A 23,737-nucleotide genomic window follows, 5' to 3' on the forward strand; every position below is an offset into this window, starting at 1 on the left:
GATTGTTTTGGGGTGGAAACTCCTGTAAATATCAATTAAATCTAATTTGTCTATTGTATCATTTAAAGTTTGTGTTTCCTTGTTAATTTTCTGTTTAGTTGATCTATCCATATGCGTGAGTGGAGTATTAAAGTCTCCCACTATTATTGTGTTATTGTTAATTTCCCCTTTCATACTTGTTAGTATTTGCCTTATATATTGTGGTGCTCCTATGTTGGGTGCATATATATTTATGATTGTTACGTCTTCTTCTTGAATTGATCCTTTGATCTTTATGTAGTGTCCTTCTTTGTCCCTTTTCACATCCTTTATTTTAAAGTCTATTTTATCTGAAATGAGTATTGCGACTCCTGCTTTCTTTTGGTCTCCGTTTGCATGGAATATGTTTTTCCATCCTTTCACTTTCAGCCTGTGTGTGTCCCTAGTTTTGAGGTGGGTCTCTTGTAGACAGCATATATAGGGGTCTTGTTTTTGTATCCATTCAGCAACCCTTTGTCTTTTGGTTGGGGCATTCAACCCATTTACATTTAAGGTAATTATTGATAAGTATGATCCCGTTGCCATTTACTTTGTTGTTTTGAGTTCATGTTGAAACATCCTTTCTGTGTTTCCTGTTTAGAGAAGATCCTTTAGCATTTGCTGGAGAGCTGGTTTGGTGGTGCTGAATTCCCTCAGCTCTTGCTTGTCTGTAAAGCTTTTGAATTCTCCTTCATATCTGAATGAGATCCTTGCTGGGTACAGTAATCTGGGTTGTAGATTATTCTCTTTCATTACTTTAAGTATGTCCTGCCATTCCCTTCTAGCCTGAAGGGTTTCTATTGAAAGATCAGCTGTTATCCTTATGGGGATCCCCTTGTGTGTTATTTGTTGTTTTTCCCTTGCTGCTTTTAATATTTGTTCTTTGTGTTTGATCTTTGTTAATTTGATTAATATGTGTCTTGGGGTGTTTCGCCTTGGGTTTATCCTGTTTGGAACTCTCTGGGTTTCTTGGACTTCTGTGACTATTTCTTTCCTCAATTTAGGGAAATTCTCAACTATTATCTCCTCGAGTATTTTTTCATGGCCTTTCCTTTTATCTTCTTCTTCTGGGACTCCTATGATTCGAATGTTGGGGCGTTTCATATTGTCCCAGAGGTCCCGGAGGTTTTCCTCATTTCTTTTGATTCTTTTTTCTTTTTTCCTCTCTGCTTCGTTTATTTCCATCATTCTATCTTCTACCTCACTTATCCTATCTTCTGCCTCCGTTATTCTACTGTTGGTTCCCTCCAGAGTGTCTTTTATCTCCTTTATTTCATTATTCATTCTATATTGATTCCTTTTTATTTCTTCTAAGTCCTTGATAAACATTTCTTGCATCTTCTCAATCTTTGTCTCCAGGCTATTTATCTGTAACTCCATTTTGCTTTCAAGATTTTGGATCATTTTTATTATCCTTATTCTAAATTCTTTTTCAGATAGATTCCCTATCTCCTCCTCTTTTGTTTGGCTTTGTGGGCATTTCTCATTTTCCTTTACTTGCTGAGTATTTCTCTGCCTTTTCATCTTGTTTAGATTGCTGTGTTAGGCGTGGCCCTTCTGTATTCTGGTAGTATGAAGTTCCTCTTTGTTGTGGAGGTTTCTCACTGCGGTTGGGGTTGGACAGGTGGCTTGTCAAGGTTTCCTGGTTGGGGGAGCTTGTGTCGGTGTTCTGGTGGGTGGAGCTGGATTTCTGCTCTCTAGAGTGTACTGGAGTGACCAGTATTAATTTTTGAGATGTCTATGGATTTGGTGTGCCTCTGGGCAGCCTGTATATTGATGCTCAGGTCTATGTTCCTGCGTTGCTGGAGAATTTGCGTGGTATGTCTTGCTCTGGAACTTATTGTCTCTTGGGTGGAGCTTGGTTTCAGTGAATTTATGGAGGCTATTGGATGGTCTCTTATTAATTAATGTTTCCCCTGGTTTTCAGTCTTATTCTTGCAGTAGCCTCAAGACTTCTCCTTCCATACAGCCTCAATAATAAAACTTTTAGGTTAATGGTGAAAAGATTCTCCACAGTGAGGGATACCCAGAAAGGTTCACTGAGTTACATGGAGAGATGAGGTGGGGGGGGTGGGTTGAGGTGACCAGGAGGGGAAGAGGGGAATTCAAATGTGGAGAGAGCAATCTAGCCAGTAAGCACTTCCCTCTGTGCTTTCCACAGTTTGGAACCCTCAGAGTGATTCACAGAGATACATAGAGAGGGGGGAGGAAGGTAACAGAGGTGAGCATGAGTAGAAAGCGAGGAATTAAGAGGGGAGAGAGAGATCTGGGCAGTATCCTGTTCCTGAAGTGTTCTCCGGTACCCAGAACACCCTCAGAGATTCACAGAATTGGGTTGAGAAGAGAAGGAGGAGGGTGGGAGATAGAGGTTCCCTGGGGGAGAAGAAAGAGCATCAATAGGGGGAGAGAGTGATCAGGCCAGTGATCACACTCCTGAGTAAAAATGGGTCCTAAAGATTGGGTTCTTAAATGTACAAAGTTGATATCAAATATGTAAAACAAAGATTAAAAATCTAGAGTAGAGGTTAGACTCTTATAAAACTTACAATCTAAAAAAAAAAAAAAAAGAAAAAAGGAAACAGTGTAAAAAGAAAAAAAACAGTAAAACAGTAAAAAAAGAAACAGTAAAAAAATGTAGAACAGGAAAAAAACATTAAAAAAAAAGAAAACACAAAAGGTATAAGATATATGTATGTAGTTTGCTTCAAAAATAGGGTTTTTTTTTTTTTGCAAGTTAATAGTGGGTTATGAAAATGAAAGTTAAAGGTGTAATAGAGGACTTGAAGAAAAAGGAAAGAAGAGAAAAAAAAAATTTTTTTAATTAAAAAAAAAAATTAAAAAAAAAAATAATAATAATAGTAAAAAATATATATATCCCGGACTTTCTCTGGAGCTGTTGTGAGCAGTGTGGGAGCTGCTCAGTTTTAGATAGATCCTTATTCCTGCTTATACTTTTCAAGATCTATAGGTCCTTTTTAATGCAGTCGGTATTAACTACAGGGATCTTAATCTGTTGGCCTGTCCCTTCCAAAGCGCTTCCCTCTGTTTATTTGGCTTCTGTTTGGAGATCTCTTCAGTATCTAATTTCCGCCCTGCAACAAAGCGGTGGAGGTGATCTCTTTAGGTTCGCTTGTTCAGTCGTGCTGTGGGGAGGAAGGAACACTGCAATTCTGGCGTGTGTGTGGTAAGCTCGCAGTGTCTCGGCCGCACTGGGTTCGCCCCCGCTCACGGCGTGTGTGCTTTCCCCGTCTACCCTGCTCAGGCTTCAGGTTACTCGGCCGGGGAGCGGGCCCTGAGCTGCGTGCACTTCCCAGGTCTAAGCCGCTCAGGTTCAGGCTCCCGGTTACTCCACAAAGGCGCAGACTCGGTTTCGCCCGCGGCTTGTGCCGTTCCCGGTCAGAGCTGCCCAGGCGGCCAGGAGTTTGGCGAGGGCGCTGTCCCCTGTTGGGGCGGTGCGGCTTATCACCTCCCTGGTCCCCGCCTCGGTTTACGCGCGCGCCCGGCTCCGGTGTGCTTTGTGTCGGTTCTGGGGAGCTGGTCTCTGGCTGCGACCCTCCCGGCGGCTGTCGACCCTCCGGGATCTCAGGCAGTCTTTGCTTAGAAACTGGGAGCCTGTTTGCAGTTTGGTAGGGGGTGCCCTCTCTGGAGCCGAGTTTGCCCCTTTCCGGCTCTGGCGGGCCCCGCCTGCCCGCTGTGTCCGGCGGGGGATGGGGCGGTCCGCAGCCGGCTAGCTCTCCTCTGGTATCGCTCAGTCCTTTGTTCTGTGAGCGGGCCGGCAGTGCCTTAGAGTTGGGCTTTTCGCGGGATAGTTCTCTCTCTCTCGCTGTCCCACAGTTTAGGTTACTATCTCACGTTAGTTCCCTCAGATTGCCCTCGGGGCACTCGGGCCCGGTCCTTACCCTAGGCAATGCCGCCCGCTCCTCTCCGTTCAGCCCCCACTTGCTGGTGGCGGATGATGCGAGCGTCTGGGGTTCTTTGCTGGGAGTTGCTTTAGGTACGTAATCTGTGGATTTTATTTATTTTTTCCCTCCCAGTTACGTTGCCCTCCGAGAAAAAAAAATCCTCCCCCACACCCACTGGTGAGAGGGTTTCCTGGTGCTTGGAAATTCCTCCTCTTTTACGACTCCCTCCCCGGGACGGGTCTCCGTCCCTAACTCTTTTGTCTCTCTTTTTATCTTTTATAATTTCTCCTACCTCTTTTGAAGATAATGCGCAGTTTTTGTGAAAGCCTGACGTCCTCAGCCAGCCTTCAGAAGTAGTTTTGTGAAGTTTGGTCAGCGTTCAGATGTTCTTTCGATAAATTGTGGAGGAGAGAGTGGTCTCCCCGTCCTATTCCTCCGCCATCTTAGCCCCGCCTCTGCATTTAGTTTTCAATGAGGGTTGTTCCACACGTAGATGTACTTTTTAAAATAATTATTTATTTATTTTGGCTGTGCCAGTTCTTAGTTGTGCCACAGGGAATCTTCAGTCTTCGTTACAACGTGTGGGATCTTAGTTGCAGCACTTGGGACCTAGTTCCCTGACCAGGGATCAAACCCAGATGCTGTGCATTGGGAGTGCGGAATCTTAGCCATGGGAACACCAGGAAAGTCTTGTACATGTATTTTTGATATGTTCCTAGAGGGATGTGACATCCACATCCTCTTACTCTGCCGTCTGGATCTCCCTCCTGTCCCTAAGAGTATTTTGCAAATCTTTTATTTCAAAACAAAGTTCTAGGTTCTCCAAACAGTCCCTCCTCCTCAAAGCAGTACACATGCACTTGCACTCAAACAAGTACCCTTGGGAATTGAAAGTTAAACAGCAACACAACATGCACCTTTCTGACCTCCTTTCCTTGTAGACTTAGCTGAAGAGGGGTGTGTGTGTGTGTGTGTGTGTGTGTGTGTGTGTGTGTGTGTGTGTGTGTTGTTTTTGTTTTGGCTTTGTTTTGTCCTCTTTTGACCTATAGCATAGTTACATTTGGTGGCCATTTATGCAATAACAATTCTGGACCCTGAACAACAGGTTGAATTCTAAATTTACTTACAGTTTCACTATATTTATTTCATAGACACAGTCAGTAAAGATTCATTTTGTACCAAAGTAAAAAACTGCTCCAACTCCACCCAGGTAATCATTGTGCATTCATATGGAACATAATCCTGCATTATAATTCTGTGGTTCTTCAATATTCTTTCATAGGACATGTAGATATTAAAATGCACTCAGCTGCCCTTTGAGTCAACCCATAGTTTCAGTATCTTTTACTTAAAGGATATGAAAGCCTAGGACATTGTTGTGGAATTGGGAATAATTCATATAAGCACAACAAACCACATGAATAAAATAGTAGTCATGCACTAACAAAGACAACAATGTTGGGAGCATAACATTATTATTTTTAAAGATTGATGGCAATTACAGTAAATGTTTCCTATAATGCCATATAGATGTTTCTCTAACACAGGGTTTCAGGAGGCTCAGCTAGAATGCTGCAGCTTGTTTTCAACTATATTAAATCACTTTATCAATATACTTCAGTTTTAACAAAAGCTTTTCTAGAGCATACTGGAGACCTGACTTCTCAAATAAATTTATGGAAAGAGTTCAGTATACTCACAGGTAAACTTATTTACAGTATAAAAAATTCATGCTAAATGTTCTTGGCCATATATGTTTTATGATTTATTCTTGTTTCATTTTAATCCTCTTCCTTTATTTTTAATCATCTTCCTTTTTTAAAGACTTTTTATAAAAAACTTACCTGGGATGCCATGTAAAATGTGTCTGCCTTTTGGTCCCTCTGGCCCAGTACAGAGGCACTAAGTGGTATGCTATAGAATGACATATTTATCCTCCTGAACTAGTCCTTGAAAGGCTAGAGAATCTTCCCATAATGTGTTAATAATATCTTATATTTTTTGGAAGAAATAATCCATTGTAGAAATTTATCAGCCACATGTATATTTAATCCTACGGAGTGCCCAGTTATATCTTTCAGCTTGTATTATTTTTGGAGAAAGTTCAAACATTTACTAGCTTTTTTATGAAGTCAAAGGCAACTTTAGTGTGTAAAATTTCCCTTTGAAAATAAAGTGCTAGAGTTCCAGGATCTAATACACAGGTTTGCATGTTTTGCTTTGCATAACTTTGGCAGTCCTATAGATAATAATCACCAATCTTTTCTTAGTCTTTGCCTTTTTAATGCTAAGAGCCTTTGGTTTTACTTTTTACTCTACTTATAGCTCCTATGCTCCCTTAGTCATTTTAGTTGCCTTTTCATATTTCCATTTTATATTCTACCAAAGGTGTCTTCACCAGAACTGTACACAGATACCATCTTGCCATTGCCAGGGGTTCAGTGAGAGGGAAGAATACATGTGAAAATTTGAATTGTACAAGATTCTTGACCACCTCAAACCCTCCATTCAAATAATATCAAGGGGAAAAAAATGAAATCTTAGTATTTGGGAACATAGAATAGAAGCTCCTGATTTTTAATGCTGTTTTGAGTCAAGATACTATTTTAACTGTGGTTTAAGTACTGTGAAAAGTTAACAAATGAAGCAGAAGACATAGCTTTTGCCCTTGAAAAAATTCCTATTAAATAGGAGAGCTGTAAGAAACACGCATATATACACAGTGCAAAATAACATCCAACCAACTGTTGTACAGAAATAGAAATAAAATGGTTAGGTGACTAAGAGGCCTAAAAGAAAGAAGATGAAAAGATGATTGTTATTATAGAAGTAACTTGAGCTGAGCCTTGAGAAACGAGAAAAATCAATCCTAGATGACTTTAAAGAGTGCCTGTTTAGGAGACTGGAATAATAGAGTGGTAAGGGGGAAATGCAGATGGTAATAGCCTATGTGCTAAATGGATAATGAAGCAATAGAGGCAGCAGATGGAGACAGTTTGGCAAGGAAATGAAGGAGATAAATAGTTTGATAACTAGATGAAGGGGCAGTTGGGTCATTTTATTCCTTTCTTTTTATTAAAGAGAGACGTGTGGTTGTTTGAATAAGACACCAATATAGAGGGAGACATTGAGGACGCTAGGAAGAAAGGAGATGGTAAAGGGACCAAAGTCTCTTGGGACAAGAGAAGGGGAGGGAGAAGCCTCAGAGATAAACTGACACCAATTGTATTGCACACTGAGTATGAGAAAGACATTTTGATACTATGGAAATAAGAGATAGCGGTTCAAAAAGGGAGCACAGTATGTTCAATAAATGTTATCATCTGTTATGATTATTGTTATTACTATTACTATGCTCTGTAATGTATTTTATTTGTGAAGAAAAGTTTTAATTTGGTATGTTTTTTCTGGTTTCCTAAAATGTTTCAAAATATGTAGCAATATGACAACCCATGAGAACTAGTGCCTATGCTGGCCACTTCTCTTTCCCAAAACCTGGCACAAGATATATGTGTTCAGGTATATGTGCTCAGACTCTTTGCAACCCCATGGACTGTAGCCCGCCAGGCTCCTCTGTCCATGGGATTCTCCAGGCAAGAATACTGGAGTGGGTTGCCATGCTCGCTGCCAGGGGATCTTCCCAACCCAGGGATCAAACCCAGGTTTCCCATATTGCAGGTTGATTCTTTACCAGCTGAGCCACAAGGGAAGCCCACAAAAGGGGAAGCTAGAGAAAATGACCTATGACCTACCCTGCTGCCAGCTTTCCAAAGTCCAGAAGGATGTGATCAGAGTAACCTACATGTAACAAACATATAACACTGTACAAAATATACAAAATAGGCTTCCCTGCTGTGAACTACCAATTACATGTCCTAAAAGTACTGGCCAGGAGACAGTTCAGCCTCTAGATAGCAAGTGACCTTCTAATACCACCTGGAAACACATCAAAATTCTTATGACACTGTATGGTAGTTTGTGTGAATGTATATGTAGGTTATGCGTGGCAATTTAAACCTTCCAAACATATTTTTTTTTTGTAACAGCTTTGTTGAGATATACAGTTGCATGATTAGAACTTTTAAAAAGTGACAGGAATATGTACATCCATATACAGTTGTCTCTTGGTATCCATGAGGATTGGTTCTAGGACCCTCACAGATACCAAAATCTGTGGATGCTCAAGTCTCTTATAAAGGTTTAGAATTTGTATATGCAGTCCTCCCATATACCTTAAATCATCTCTAGATAACTTATAATACTTAATACAATGTAAATGCTGTGTAAATAGTTGTAAAATTGTGTGCAGCAAATTCAAGTTTTGCTTTGTCGAACTTCCTGGGACTTTTTTTTCTGAATATTTTTAATCTACCATTAGTTGACTCCACAGATATGGAAACAATGGATATGGAGGGCCAACTGTTATTTACATACTATGTAATTCACTGATTTATTGTCTACAGCTCAGCGATTCTTAGTATATTTAGAGTTGGGTAGCCTTCACTACAATTTAATTCTAAAATATTTTCATCATGCCAAAAATATACTTCATAGGCACTGGCAGTCACTTCCTATTCCCAGCTCCCCCCAGCCCCTGGCTACCACTAATGTACTTTCTGTCTCTATAGATTTGCCTGTTTGTAAATTTCATATAAATGCAGTCAAAATGTGTAGACTTTTCTTTCTGGCTTCTTTCACTTAACATAAGGTTTTCAAAGTTGTCCATGTTGTAGCATATACCAATACTTAGCTCCTTTTTATGGCTGAATAATATTTCATTGTATGAATATAACATATTTGTTTATCGATTCATTAGTTGATGAATCTTTATGGATTTTCACCTTTTTTGGATGTTATGAATAATACTGATATATGTTCAAAAATAGATCATAGAGTCTAAATCCAATTCAAAATTCATCCTTTATTTAATGGTACAATTTTAATAATGCCATTTTATTGCTGTCTGAGAAGATGTATGCAATAGTCAATAAGCTACTATCCTGGAATCTGAAGTCTGTCAGTGTATGGGCATAACTGTTAACACTTAAACAGTAGTGTATTTCTCAAGTGTAAGAATAGGCTTCCCCTGTGGCTCAGTGGTAAAGAATCCACCTGCCAAGGCAAGAGACACAGAGAGAAGGATTCAATTCCTGTGTCAGGAAGATCCCCTGGAGGAGGAAATGGCAACACACTCCAATATTCTTTCCTGGAAAATCCCATGGACAGAGGAGCCAGGTGGGCTACAGTCCATGGGGTCGCAAAGAGTTGGACATGACTGAGCAACTGAACCTGCATTCAAGATTAGTTAATGGACTTTTCTACACAATCAGCTATGTATTATCAGTGTCAGTAAAACAGAGATATTTCATTTCTGAGCATATTTTAGTCACAGTTAATTCCCAAATATCTATGTGTGTAGATGATTTCAGTTCTTCCTCCCACCAAACCTTGTACTGAAATGTCAAAGTAAATGATCAACAGTACTAAATAAATTATCAAGATTACTATTTTATTTTATTAATTTATTGAAATAGCAATTACCAAGCGCCTACTACATTCAAAGTTCATTCTTCTTTTTCTTTCTCTTGCCTACTGCTGGGTGTAACAATATGAAATGCATGTGTAATACACTATCTGGAAAGTGAGAGTTGAATATGTGTTTTTCTTGAATGGTTCGTATAAGGAAAATTATACAAAGCCACATAGATGGACAGGATAGGTTTTTCACTGTTTCCTTTTCATCTCTGAACACCTTTTGATCACTGGGAATAAGCCCATTTTGCTCGAAGCACAGATATTCTAAATTTCACAACACTGTGAAACAATTATTATATTTGAAAGAACACAGAGAAGATGGTACTTAAATCATGAGACACACACTAGGACTAATTCAGGTGAAAGATTGTACCAAAGTCATTTGATTGTGTCTCTTAATGGTTTGGAGCATGCTATAGGATGAAATGAAGGGGAACCAGGACCTTGAGGCTTATTTCTTTTTTATATCATTGGACAATATTCCCTTCCATTAAAGTGGTATTGTTTAGCTTAGGTACTTTTTATGGAATTGCAAATGTCTTTAAAAGACTGTAAGATTGCTGTTTTGGGCCCAGCCACATCCTTTAACCTAGTCATTTTTACACAAGGACCCGGTAGTGAAATCTTATAAATAACCATATATCAATGTCTTCTAGGAATGTCCCACTGAGTTTTGCACAGAATCATTGAATGCAGTCTAGGTATATTAAGTAGAAAAAATAAACACATTTATATGTCCAGAATATAGTTTTTTCAGTTCAGTTCAGTTCAGTCTCAGTCGTGTCTGACTCTTTGTGACCCCATGGACTGCAGCACGCCAGGCTTCCCTGTCCATCACCAACTCCTGGAGCTTGCTCAAACTCATGTCCATCAAGTCAGTGATACCATCCAACCATCTAGAGCTCTGTCGTCCTCTTCTCCTCCTGTTTCCATCTTTCTCAGCATCAGGGTCTTTTCCAAAGAGTCAGATCTTCACATCAGGTGGCCAAAGTTTTGGAGGTTCAGCATCACTCCTCCCAATGAATATTCAGGACACATTTCCTTTAGGATTGACTGGTTTGAACACATTCCTGTCCAGGGACTCTCAAGAGTCTTCTCCAACACCACAGTTCAAAAGCATCAATTCTTCAGCACTCAGCTTTCTTTATCGTCCAACTCTCACATCTATATATGACTACTGGAAAAACTAGAGTTCTCCCAAGAAAATGCACTGGTCATAGCAAATACCCTCTTCCAACAACATTAGAGAAGACTCTACACATGGACATCGTCAGATGGTCAACACCAAAATCAGACTGATTATATTCTTTGCAGCCAAAGATGGAGAAGCTCTATACAGTCAGCAAAAACAAGACTGGGAGCTGACTGTGGCTCAGATCATGAACACCTTATTGCCAAATTCAGACTGAAATTGAAGAAAGTGGGGAAAACCATTAGACCATTCAGGTATGATCTAAATCAAATCCCTTATGACTATACAGTGGAAGTGAGAAATAGATTTAAGTGACTACATCTTATAGACAAAGTGCCTGATGAACTATGAGTGGAGGTTCGTGACACTGTGCAGGAGACAGGAAGCAAGACCATCCCCAAGAAAAAGAAATGCATAAAAGCAAAAAGGCTGTCTGAGGAGGCTTTACAAATAGCTGTGAAAAGAAGAGAAGCAAAAAGCAAAGGATAAAAGGAAAGATATACCCATTTGAATGCAGAGTTCCAAAGAATAGGAAGGAAAGATAAGAAAGCCTTCCTCAGCAATTAATGCAAAGAAATAGAGGAAAACAACAGAATGGGAAAGAATAGAGATCTCTTCAAGAAAATTAGAGATACCAAGAGAACATTTTATGCAAAGATGGGCAAATAAAGGACAGAAATAGTATGGACCTAACAGAAGCAGAAGATGTTAAGAAAAGGTGGCAAGAATACACAGAAGAACTGTACAGAAAAGATCTTCATGACCCAGATAATCACAATGGTGTGATTACTCACCTAGAGCCAGACATCCTGGAATGTGAAGTCAAGTGGGCCTTAGGAAACATCACTACGAACAAAGCTAGTGGAGGAGATGGAATTCCAGCTGAGCTATTTCAAATCCTAAAAGATGATGCTGTGAAAGTGCTGCACTCAATATATCAGCAAATTTGGAAAACTCAGCAGTGGCCACAGGACTGGAAAAGATCAGTTTTCATTCCAATCCCACAATGCCAAAGAATGCTCAAACTAGTGCACAATTGCACTCATCTCACACGCTAGTAAAGTAATGCTCAAAATTCTCCATGCCAGGCTTCAGCAATATGTGAACCATGAACTTCCAGATATTCAAGCTGGTTTTAGAAAAGGCAGAGGATCCAGAGATGAAATTGCCAACATCCACTGAATAATCAAAAAAGCAAGAGAGTCCCAGAAAAACACCTACTTCTGCTTTATTACCAATGCCAAAGCCTAGTCCTATTATGTGGATCACAATAAACTGTGGAAAATTCTGAAAGAGATGGGAATACCAGACCACCTGACCTGCCTCTTGAGAAACCTGTATGCAGGTCCGGAAGCAACAGTTAGAACTGGACATGGAAGAACAGGCTAGTTCCAAATAGGAAAAGGAGTACATCAAGGCTGTATATTGTCACCCTGCTTATTTAACTTATATGCAGAGTGCATCATGAGAAATGCTGGACTGGAGGAAGCACAAGCTGGAATCAAGATTGCTGAGAGAAATACCGATAACCTCAGATATGCGGATGACACCAGCCTTATGGCAGAAAGTGAAGAAAAACTAAAGAGCCTCTTGATGAAAGTGAAAGAGGAGAGTGAAAAAGGTGGCTTAAAGCTCAACATTCAGAAAACTAAGATCATGGCATCTGGTCCCATCACTTCATGGCAAATAGATGGGGAAACAGTGACTGAGTTTATTTTTCTGGGCTCCAAAATCACTGCAGATGGTGATTGCTGCTATGAAATTAAAAGGTGCTTACTCCTTGGAAGGAAAGTTATGACCAACCTAGACAGCATATTGAAAAGCAGAGACATTACTTTGTCAACAAAGGTCCATCTCGTCAAGGCTATGGTTTTTCCAATGGTCATGTATGCATGTGAGAGTTGGACTATAAAGAAAGCTGAGTACCAAAGAGTTGATGCTTTTGAACTGTGGTGTTGGAGAAGACTCTTGAGAGTCCCTTGGACTGCAAGGAGATCCAACCAGTCCATCTTAAAGGAATTAGTCCTGAATGTTCTTTTGAAGGACTGATGTTGAAGCTAAAACGCCAATACTTTGGCCACCTGATGTGAAGAGGTGGCTCATTTGAAAAGACCCTGATCTGGGAAAGATTGAGGGCAGGAGGAGAAGGGGACAACAGAGAATGAGATGGTTGGATGGCATCACCGACTCAATGGACATGGGTTTGGGTAGACTCCGGGAGTTGGTGATGGACAGGGAGGCCTGGCATGCTGTGGTTCATGGGGCTGCAAAGAGTCAGACATGACTGAGCAACTGAACTGAACTGAACTGAACTGGAGAAACTATAGCTTTGACTAGATGGACCTTTGCTGACAAAGTAGTATCTCTGCTTTTTAATATGCTGTCTAGGTTTGTCATAGTTTTTCTTCCAAGGAACAACCTATCTTATAAGAAGAACACTATTATAATCACATTTTTAGTATTCAGGTATGTGTCTCAGTGAAACTTTGGTTTAGTCAATAGAACCACTACACATGATGTCTGTCACCAGCTCCACCATCTGTTTTTATCGTACAGGTAGATTGACCTTTTCCTTTGCACCACCAGTTTGCCATCCTTCAACCTGGCCTGTCTGCCATTGTTTTATTCCTACTCAGCAGTTGATGCCTGTGTTGCAACCTATAAAGAGAGTGTTTAACTCAAACTAAATTGGTGGATATTGGTGAGACTGTGATAACTACAGTACTTCACAGTTTGATATAATCCGTGGCTCTCTGCCTTTCTTCTTCGATTTGTGCAGGAAGCATTTGTTGTTGGAGAATATGATCTTCTTGGGCCTTCTGATATACTTCAGTAAAATAAGTGATTAAGGGACAATTAAAACATGAATATTACAAAATCTGTATCCTAGTGCTATATTTTAACTCTGCACTGACGATTTGCAAATGAAGAATCAGAGTCAATGTTAAGTTTGTCCAAAAGTATTCCACTTACCTATATTGATACAGAATTTCATCATGAAATCACATTACATATTGTTTTTCTGCATGTAATTTCCTTCTCTTTGGTTTCCCCCTTTGAACTACATTAAGAAAACTAATGAAATAATAAATCAACCAATAATCACTATATTGTAATCCATAACTAGTTTTGAGAGAAGTGAAAATGGAACAGTCTATTTAGTGAAGTAAATTGCTAACAAGGAGATACCTTCCTTTCTGATGTGCTAAGCTCTAAAAGGTTAGGGGCTGAGAAATTTTGTATCTGCAAGCTGTGAGAATTTTTCTAATACCAAATCACTGCAAAAAAAAAAAAAAAAACTTGCTTTGCTATTTTTATTTAAATTATAGTCCACATGTTCATTCATGTTACCCTATCTCTTTAACTACCTTCTCTTAACTGTGATACCAGTTCTCAAAGGGTAAGACCATCTTCTTTTAAAATCATTTTATAGATGACGTGTATATATGCTTTGTACATTTAGTAATTCTAAAAACCAGGAAACTCCAACAACACAACTTCACAAGTTTCTTTTGATTTAATGAATAACATTAAAGTGGCCTTATGCAATATATGATGCTATAAAATGCAGAAGAGAGAGATAGTGTAGCATTCGGTAAGGCTCATATATGAAGGTTAATGTCAAAAAAAAAAAGATTAATGTCCATCAGCCAGTTTTGTCCTGAGTTTTTAAAAATGACAACATCTGCATTCATTGGAGACCATTTTCAGCACCTTTAAAATACTATTTGCTGAACCTAAAATGTTTTAAATTGTCTTACATTTATAATATTGTTTGCATGACCAAATGATGCATTTTAACAAGTGATAAAGGCCCCTAATGAGGCTAGCAGTTGGATAAACTGAACATTAAGTTGAGAATAGAAGTGTCCACATAAACACAGTCTATTAAGTACTGCTCATTGAAGAGATCTGTCTGCTCCAGGACCTCGAGAGTTAAGTGTATAATCAACCCTTTATGGACCAAACTTCTGTCTCACGTGGAAAAAATAACTTCCACTGAAAAATAAGGTCCTCAGTTGGTCATTTATGATTTCAAAGGGCGTATTTTATTATAAATGTTAATTTCACAAAATTATGTGTCCTGTAATACATAATTATGTTCAAAATTGCATTTGAAATCTATTATTAACAGTTAACCGGTGAACATTCTTAAAATAGTTATTACTCTTGGCCTTAACACAAAAAGCAATAATGGAGGTATTTTAGGGAGTTAAAAGCTGCAAGGCATTGGCCTCTGAATAAAGCCACTGCAGGTGTGTTTCTTAATGGGCTGTTAATTTTATAGCTGGTGAACACAAAGGACAGAGACCATGTGTGTTTTTAAACTGTGTTTGGTGTGGAAAAGGAGTTGATGGCTGAAAAATATAAAAGCAGTGTGAAATGAGGCCAAATTGAGCTTGCGCTCCTGAGATGTAATCCTCCTTGCTCAAAACCAAGGCCAACTCAATTCTTACCACTCTGCTTCTGTTCCCACCACCACATAACAAAGAATCCCAGAGAAACTTATATTAAGCCAGCACATCAGAAATAATTAGAAAATATGACAACAAATAATAAAGACCTGATACACTAACATTCTCTCACACTAACCAGCTGTTTATAGGTTTCATGTTTTTGCTATTAAGTCACTCAAACTTAGAGTTTTGACTCCCTCCTCCTACATCCCTCACATCTAGGTTCACAGGGTTCTTAGAACCTTGCTTCTCAGTGTGTGGGCTGAGGACCAAGAAACATGAGCATTACTTGGGAACTCATAAGATCTAAGTTCTCCAACCAGGGATTGAACCTGGGCCACCACAGTAAAAGCGTCTTTTCTTCCTGGGGAAATAGTTTGTTTTATTGTTATCAGTACAGTTCAAGTTCAGTTCAGTCAGTCAGTCGTGTCCGACTCTTTGCAACCCCACGGACTGCAGCACGCCAGGCCTCCCTGTCCATCACCAACTCCCGGAGTTTACTCAAACTCACGACTGAAGCAACTTAGCAGGAGAAGCAGCAGCATGTCCATTGAGTCTGTGATGCCATCCAACCATCTCATCCTCTGTTGTCCCCTTCTCCTGTCTTCAATCTTTCCCAGCATAAGGGTCTTTTCAAATGAGTCAGTTCTTCGCATCAGGTGGCCAAAGTATTGGAGTTTCAGTTTCAACATAAGTCCTTCCAATGAATATTCAGGACTGATTTCCTCTAAGATGGACTGGTTTGATCTCCTTGCTGTCCAAGGGACTCTTGGACCACAGTTGAAAAGCATCAATTCTTTGGCACTCAGTTTTCTTTATAGTCCAACTCTCACATCCATACATGACTACTGGAAAAACCATAGCTTTGACTAGATGGACCTTTCTTGGCAAAGTTATGTCCCTGCTTTTTAATATGCTGTCTAGGTTGGTCATAACTTTCCTTCCAAGCAGCAAGCATCTTTTAATTTCATGGCTGCAGTCACCATCTGTAGTGATTTTGGAGCCCCCCAAAATAAAGTCTGTCATTGTTTCCACTGTTTCCCCCATCTCTTTGCCATGAAGTGATGGGACCAGATGCCATGATCTTAGTTTTCTGAATGTTGAGTTTTAAGCCAACTTTTTCACTCTCCTCTTTCACTTTCATTAAGAGGCTCTTTAGTTCTTCTTCACTTTCTGCCATAAGGATGGTGTCATCTGCATATCTGAGGTTATTGATATTTCTCCCGGCAATCTTGATTCCAGCTTGTGATTCCTCCAGCCCAGCATTTCTCATGATGTACCCTGCATATAAGTTAAATAAGCAGGGTGACAATATACAGCCTTGACGTACTCCTTTTCCTATTTGGAACCAGTCTGTTGTTCCATGTCCACTTCTAACTGCTGCTTCTCAACCTGCGTACAGGTTTCTCAAGAGGCAGGTCAGGTGGTCTGGTATTCCCATCTCTTTAAGAATTTTCCAGTTTGTTGTGATCCACACAGTCAAAGGCTTTGGCATAGTCAATAAAGCAGAAGTAGGTGTTTTTCTGGAACGCTCTTGCTTTTTCTATGTTCCAACGGATGTTGGTAATTTGATCCCTGGATCTTCTGCCTCTTCTAAATCCAGCTTGAACATCTGGAGGTTCACAGTTCATGTATTGTTGAAGCTTGGCTTGGAGAATTTTGAAAATTACTTTGCTGGCATATGAGATGGGTGCAGTTGTGCGATAGTTTGAGCATTCTTTGGCATTGTTATAAATAATAAATAATTATTATAGTAATTATTATATAATAATTTGTTTATATAATATATATTATAATTTGTATATACAATAATATGTAATTTGTTTTATTGTTATATATAATTATTATAAATAATAATATTTATAGTTTAGATATATTTTTTATAAGAAATATAATTAGATTTTTCTTCTTCATTCAGATTGGTGGTTCTTACTGTTTAACACAAATGTCTAGTTCATGACTCCTTATTTGTAATGATAGATATAGATATATGGGAGAAGGAAATGACAGCCCATTCCAGTTTTCTTGCCTGGAGAATCCCATGGACAGAGGAGCCTGGTGAGCTACAGTCCATGGGGTCGCAAAGAGTCAGACACGATTGAGCAACTAACAAACACACACACACGCACACACACACACACACACACACATAGATATATGAGGCTTCCCTGGTGGCTCAGATGGTAAAGATATAGATATATGAAATTTATCTTCCATCTTCCTCATGCTTTCTAATTGACCCATCTAGTCTGTCTTCCCTTTCTTGTCTTCATTTAGAATAAATTATATTTATCTCAGTACTATTTTCTCTATGCTAGTTCAAAAAATAAATTTATATTTTAGTATTTATGCTTAAAATTACAATAAGATTTTTGAATTTATAGTAATCTGAATTTAATTGATATTTGTACCATTCCTTAGGATAATCCAGCTTTACACTGCCCAGATAATATGTGATTTTTTAACCTAATTGTGGCATAATTGATAAATATGATCATATATATTTAAAGTATACATCATGATGACTTTTTTTTAAGTGATAGGTATTTTATTGATTTTTTTAAATTAATTTGTTTATTTTAGTTGGGGGCTAATTACTTTACAATATTGTAGTGGTTTTTGCCATACATTGACATGACTCAGCCATGGGTTTACATTTGTTCCCCATCCTGAACTCCCCTCCTACCTCCCTCCCCATCCCATCCCTCTAGGTCATCCCATTGCCCCAGCCCTGAGCATTTGTCTCATGCATCGAACCTGGAATGGCGTTCTGTTTCACATATGATAATATACATTTTTCATTGCTATTCTCTCAGATCGTCCCACTCTCACCTTATCCCACAGAGCCAATAAGACTGTTCTATGCATCTGTGTCTCTTATTCTGTCTTGCATATAGGGTTGTAGTTACCATCTTTCAAATTCAATATATATGCATTAGTATACTGTATTGGTGTTTTTCTTTCTGGCTTACTTCACTCTGTATAATGGGCTCCAGTTTCATCCATCTCAATAGAACTGATTCAAATGTATTCTTTTTAATGGCTGAGTAATATTCCATTGTGTATATGTACCACAGCTTCCTTATCCATTCATCTGATAATGGGCATCTAGGTTGCTTCCATGTCTGGCTATTATAAACAGTGCTGCGATGAACATTGGGGTACATGTGTCTCTTTCAATTCTGGTTTCTTCGGTGTGTATGCCCAGCAGTGGGATTGCTGGGTCATATGGCCATTCTATTTCCAGTGTTTTACGGTATCTCCACACTGTTCTCCATAGTGGCTGTACTAGTTTGCATTCCCACCAACAGTGTAAGAGGGTTCCCTTTTCTCCACACCCTCTCCAGCATTTATTGCTTGTAGACTTTTGGATAGCAGCCATTCTGACTGGCGTGAAATGGTACCTCATTGTGGTTTTAATTTGCATTTCACTAATAATGAGTGATGTTGAGCATCTTTTCATGTGTTTGTTAGCCATCTGTATGTCTTCTTTGGAGAAATGTCTGTTTAGTTCTTTGACCCATTTTTTGATTGGGTCGTTTATTTTTCTGGCATTGAGCTGCAGGAGTTGCTTGTATATTTTTGAGATTAATTGTTTGTCTGTTGCTTCATTTGCTATTATTTTCTCCCATTCTGAAGGCTGTCTTTTCACCTTGCTTATAGTTTCCTTCGTTGTGCAAAAGCTTTTAATTTTAATTAGGTCCCATTTGTTTATTTTTGCTTTTATTTCCAATATTCTGGGATGTGGGTCATAGAGGATCCTACTGTGATTTATGTCGGAGAGTGTTTTGCCTATGTTTTCCTCTTGGAGTTTTATAGTTTCTGGTCTTACATTTAGATCTTTAATCCATTTAGAGTTTATTTTTGTGTATGGTGTTAGGAAGTGTTCTAGTTTCATTCTTTTACAAGTGGTTGACCAGTTTTCCCAGCAACACTTGTTAAAGAGATTGTCTTTTCTCCATTGTATATTCTTGCCTCCTTTGTCGAAGATAAGGTGTCCATAGGTGCGTGGATTTATCTCTGAGCTTTCTATTTTGTTCCATTGATCTATATTTCTGTCCTTGTGCCAGTACCATACTGTCTTGATGACTGTAGCTTTGTAGTAGAGCCTGAAGTCAGGCAGGTTGATTCCTCCAGTTCCATTCTTCTTACTCAAGATTGCTTTGGCTATTCGAGGTTTTTTGTATTTACATACAAATTGTGAGATGATTTGTTCTAGTTCTGTGAAAAATACCGTTGGTAGCTTGATAGTGATTGCATTGACTCTATAGATTGCTTTGGGTAGTATACTCATTTTTACTATATTTTACTGTATTGATTTTACTCATTTTACTATATCGATTCTTCCAATCCATGAACACAGTATATTTCTCCATCTATTTGTGTCCTCTTTGATTTCTTTCATCAGTGTTTTATAATTTTCTATATATATGATGACTTGATATACATATATATTGTAGAATGGTTACCAAGATCAAGATAATGAAAACATTTATCACCTCACATCATTAACACAGTCAGCTCTTGTGTGTGTGTGTGTGTGTGTGTGTGTGTGTGTGTGTGTGTGTGTGGTTGAAAATGCTTAATATTTACTCATAGCAGTTTTCAAGTATATATTACCATATCATTAACTATATTCACTAGGTTGTACATTAGAGCCTCAAAACATTTTATAAGTGAAAATTTGTATCCTTTGAACTATATCACCCCATTTTCTCCTCCCTCCCACCCTGGCAACCACCATTCTATTCTTGTTTGTATGAAATCAACTTTTGTCTGTCTGCCTTATTTCACTAAGCCGTTCAGATTCATCTTCTTTATCCATTTATCCACTGAAGGACATTCAAGTTGTTTCCATATCTTGGCTATTTTGAATAATGCTGCAAAGAATGTGGGCTCCTGATTTCAATTCCTTTGGATATATACCCATGAATAGCAATGCTGTATCATATGTTAGTTCTATTTTTGGCTTCCCTTGTGGCTCAGCTGGCAAAGAATCCGCCTGCAATGAGGGAGACCTGGGTTCGAAATCTGGGTTGGGAAGATCCCCTGGATAAGGGAAAGGCTACCTACTCCAGTATTCTGGCCTGGAGAATTCCATGGACTGTATAGTCCATGGGGTCACAAATAGTCGGACATGACTAAGCGACTTTCACTTTCATTCCCACCAACAGTGCACAAGGGTTTTCTTTTCTCTACATCCTCACCAACATTTATCTCTTGTCTTTTTGATAATATCCAGCCTAACAGGAATGAGGTAATATCTCATTGTGATTTTGATTTGCATTTCCCCAGTGATTAGTGATGTTAAACATCTTTCATATAACTATTGGTCATTAATATGTCTTCTTTGGAAAATATATATATATATTCAAGTCCTTTGTCCATTTTTAAAAATTGGATTATTTGCATTTTTGTTATTGAGTTGTACAAGGTCTTTATATGTTTTGGATATTAATGCCTTATCAGATACACTTCGCCTTCCATCCTTTCCCTCTAACCCTACTTCCAACTGCTTCTATCTACATACACATACCCTGCACCTTAGCTTTATAGATTCTGTCTTTGTTTTGGTTCAAGCTGTTCCTTTCACATGGAAAATTCTTCCCCACAGCTCTGTTGAAATCCTTTCCATCCTTTAAGGCTCATTTTGAGTACCACTTCCCATAAATATGCTTTTCTGATTCACTCATTTGTTTATTCATTGAATAAATATGTACTGATCACAGAACTACATTCTTGTGATTACTGGGGATAAAGCAATAAACAAAACAGCCACAGCCTCATGGACCTTATATTCTATCAGGTGAAAACAGGTGATAAACAAGAAATAAGTAAAACACATGTTATATTAAGTGGTGATAAGTGCTAAGAAGAAAATGAAAGAATATAAAGGGGGTTCAGACAGCCAGGAATGATGAGTATCCTCTGATCAAATACCTTTCCTTACTTTGTATACCCAATGCAAGTATTTTCCTTTACAATGTGACTATTTGCATATTTGCCCTGTTTTTCTCTCTTATATTAAAAGTTCCTTGAGAGCAAGAACTTTATTTTACTCATCTTTGTATCTCCTTTATCATCTGAGCCACCAGGGAAGCCCATGATAAAGGAGATATCTCCTGGGTTTCCCTGGTAGCTCAGCTGGTAAAGAATCTGCCTGCAATGCAGGAGACCCCGATTCAATTCCAGGATTGAGAAGATCCCCTGGAGAAGGGAACAGCTACCCACTCCAGTATTCTGGCCTGCAGAGTTCCATGGACTGTATAGTCAATGGGGTCGCAAAGAGTTAGACATGACTGAGTAACTTTCACTTATAGCTGTATCTCCTATACAGCTGTAGGTATTTCCTACAGCTACCAAGACAAAGTTCAGTAAATAATGGTTAAAATGACTCAAATGATGGAAATAAGTGCAATAGTACTTAAGAGGAAGGAGAGACTGATACATTGGTTGGTTGGGAAAGACTACTTGGAGATAGTTAATTTGGGTAAGGTTTTACAAAATGTGTGGAGTGAAGAGGAAGGAAGAGATAAGTAAGTCTGATTTGATATATATGTTCTTGAAAATCTAAAAACCATTGTTTTATCAACTGACTAATATTATGAATAATTTTCTTTATTTTTAAAATCAGTGTTTCAGAAGGGACGGGCAATAGACACTGGAGAAGTTGACATTGGTGCACAGGTCATGCAGACCATTCCACCTGGCTTATTCTGGCGTTTCCAGATTACTATCCACCATCCTATATATCTGAAATTCAATATTTCTTTAGCCAAGGACTCACTGCTGGGAATTTATGGCAGAAGAAACATTCCACCTACACACACTCAGGTATTTGATATTGTAGATATTTCTTGACCCTTTCAGAGAGTGGTGGGATGAATAGTTCAGGGCTTGTGACTTGCAAAATATGTGGGAGTCAAAGGTGATGGCAGACAATTTTGTAATGAGCAAATATCCAGAATAATCACAGTCAAGTGAATGAAAAAAAAAAAGATGCTATTGAGCAATAACAACTAGAATTTAGCAAAACAGACTCAAAAAAAGGAAGTTTAAGAAAATATTCTTGCAACTGAAGTTCTGCTTCCTGGAACAAAATGGTCATGAGCCTTCCCAGCCCCCTCCTCTTTTTTAGTCTTGGTGCCCACACCTCCACTGGTCCCATACATTCCTGACCTGTTGTCCCAATAAAGGAATGCAAATCAAGAGGGAAATGAGTCAAAAAGGCATGTTTTGTCTTGTAGGTAAAACATGTTCCTTATTATTAAGAAAAACTTAAATAGGTAAAAGCTCTATGGCTTACAAGACCCTTCTAGAAACTTTTGCCACTTCATTTCCCTTAATTTCTTTCCCTTATCTCTTCCTACACGAACCCATTTGAGGCCCTGCTCCATCTAAGAAGTAGCATAAGGAATTGTAACCATCTGGGGCTTGGGATACATGTGTTATGTTCTTGTCTGCTGATTAGGGATAAAAGAGGACAAGGTCTTTGAATATTTCATTGTGTTACCACAAAAGTAGTACATTATGTTGAATATTTTGACTATTCATTTATTAGTTTTAAAAACTAGAAAACTCTTTTTAATTTGTAATGACGATCATGGTAACATTTCAAGGGGAATGTCTATTTTCAAGTATCTTCTATCAGATACTTTTTGTAAAATATCAAGATTCTCTTGCATAATACCAAATAATTCTTCTATATCTTGCTTTATTATTTTTAAACACTTATTTTTAATACTCTAAAACTGAAAGGTTGGTAACATTTATAAATATTGTGGGGGGTTATTTTGTTTTCAGAATTAATAATATGCTTTGGGGTTTAGATGTAATTAAGAATGAATTACCTGTTTTCCCACTCTGCCCACCTCCAGAGCAAAGAAGTGTGAAGTATCATAATTAATGTGAGAGATGTTTATCAGTCTAGAGGTAAAAGTTGTGGCTCATATCTATGTTTGCATTTGTTCCAGTTTGATTTTGTAAAGCTAATGGATGGAAAACAACTGGTCAAACAGGACTCCAAGAGCTCTGATGATACCCAGCATTCTCCTCGGAACCTAATCTTAACCTCACTGCAGGAAACAGGTTTCATAGAATATATGGATCAAGGGCCTTGGTATCTGGCATTTTACAATGATGGAAAAAAGATGGAACAAGTATTTGTGTTAACTACAGCGATTGGTAAGCTGCCTGGGCTATGATTTTGAATCGACAGTGTATCTCCAGAAAGACACAGTGATGAAAGCGATACAGATGTTATTGAAGCTTTTTGCTCATTCTGTCTTAAAGTCATTACTCAGGATACGTCACAATGAGACAGGTTTATATTGCTGTTGTCAGTAATGTTGTTTAAATGCAGATTAAGATTTTTAAAATGCTCCATTATTTGCAACTATTTTAGGATACCTGCCATGCTCCTTTTTATGTTTTCAGCAGGAATAATACCCTGGATAACAGTATTACCAAGACTACATAGATGAAAAACTTCATGAAGAAGGGAAATAAGCAAGAGAAGCCCTGTTAATTCAAGTTCTATTAAAAAAGCAAAAGCAAATATATACCTTTTTGAAATGGAAAAACTAGCATCAATCCAGTTCTTCTTTAGAACAACTGATTCTGGAAACATTAAG

The 23,737-nt window shown here is 38.5% G+C and overlaps 1 protein-coding gene across 2 annotated transcripts in view; it reads left to right on the top strand.

Moving 5' to 3' along the window:
- The window catches only part of TENM1 (teneurin transmembrane protein 1), a 795,886-nt gene that overhangs the window by 483,126 nt on the left and 289,023 nt on the right, over positions 1–23,737 (top strand). For both annotated transcript variants that reach the window (XM_081563742.1, XM_081563743.1), the window contains 2 exons: positions 21,739–21,938; positions 23,078–23,288. In XM_081563742.1, coding sequence (XP_081419868.1) covers positions 21,739–21,938; positions 23,078–23,288 — 411 coding nt within the window. The remainder of the gene's footprint in view (positions 1–21,738; positions 21,939–23,077; positions 23,289–23,737) is intronic.

Source organism: Giraffa tippelskirchi, chromosome X (assembly GCF_054371585.1).
Source record: "Giraffa tippelskirchi isolate mGirTip1 chromosome X, T2T-mGirTip1v1.2.pri, whole genome shotgun sequence".
Taxonomy (NCBI): domain Eukaryota; kingdom Metazoa; phylum Chordata; class Mammalia; order Artiodactyla; family Giraffidae; genus Giraffa; species Giraffa tippelskirchi.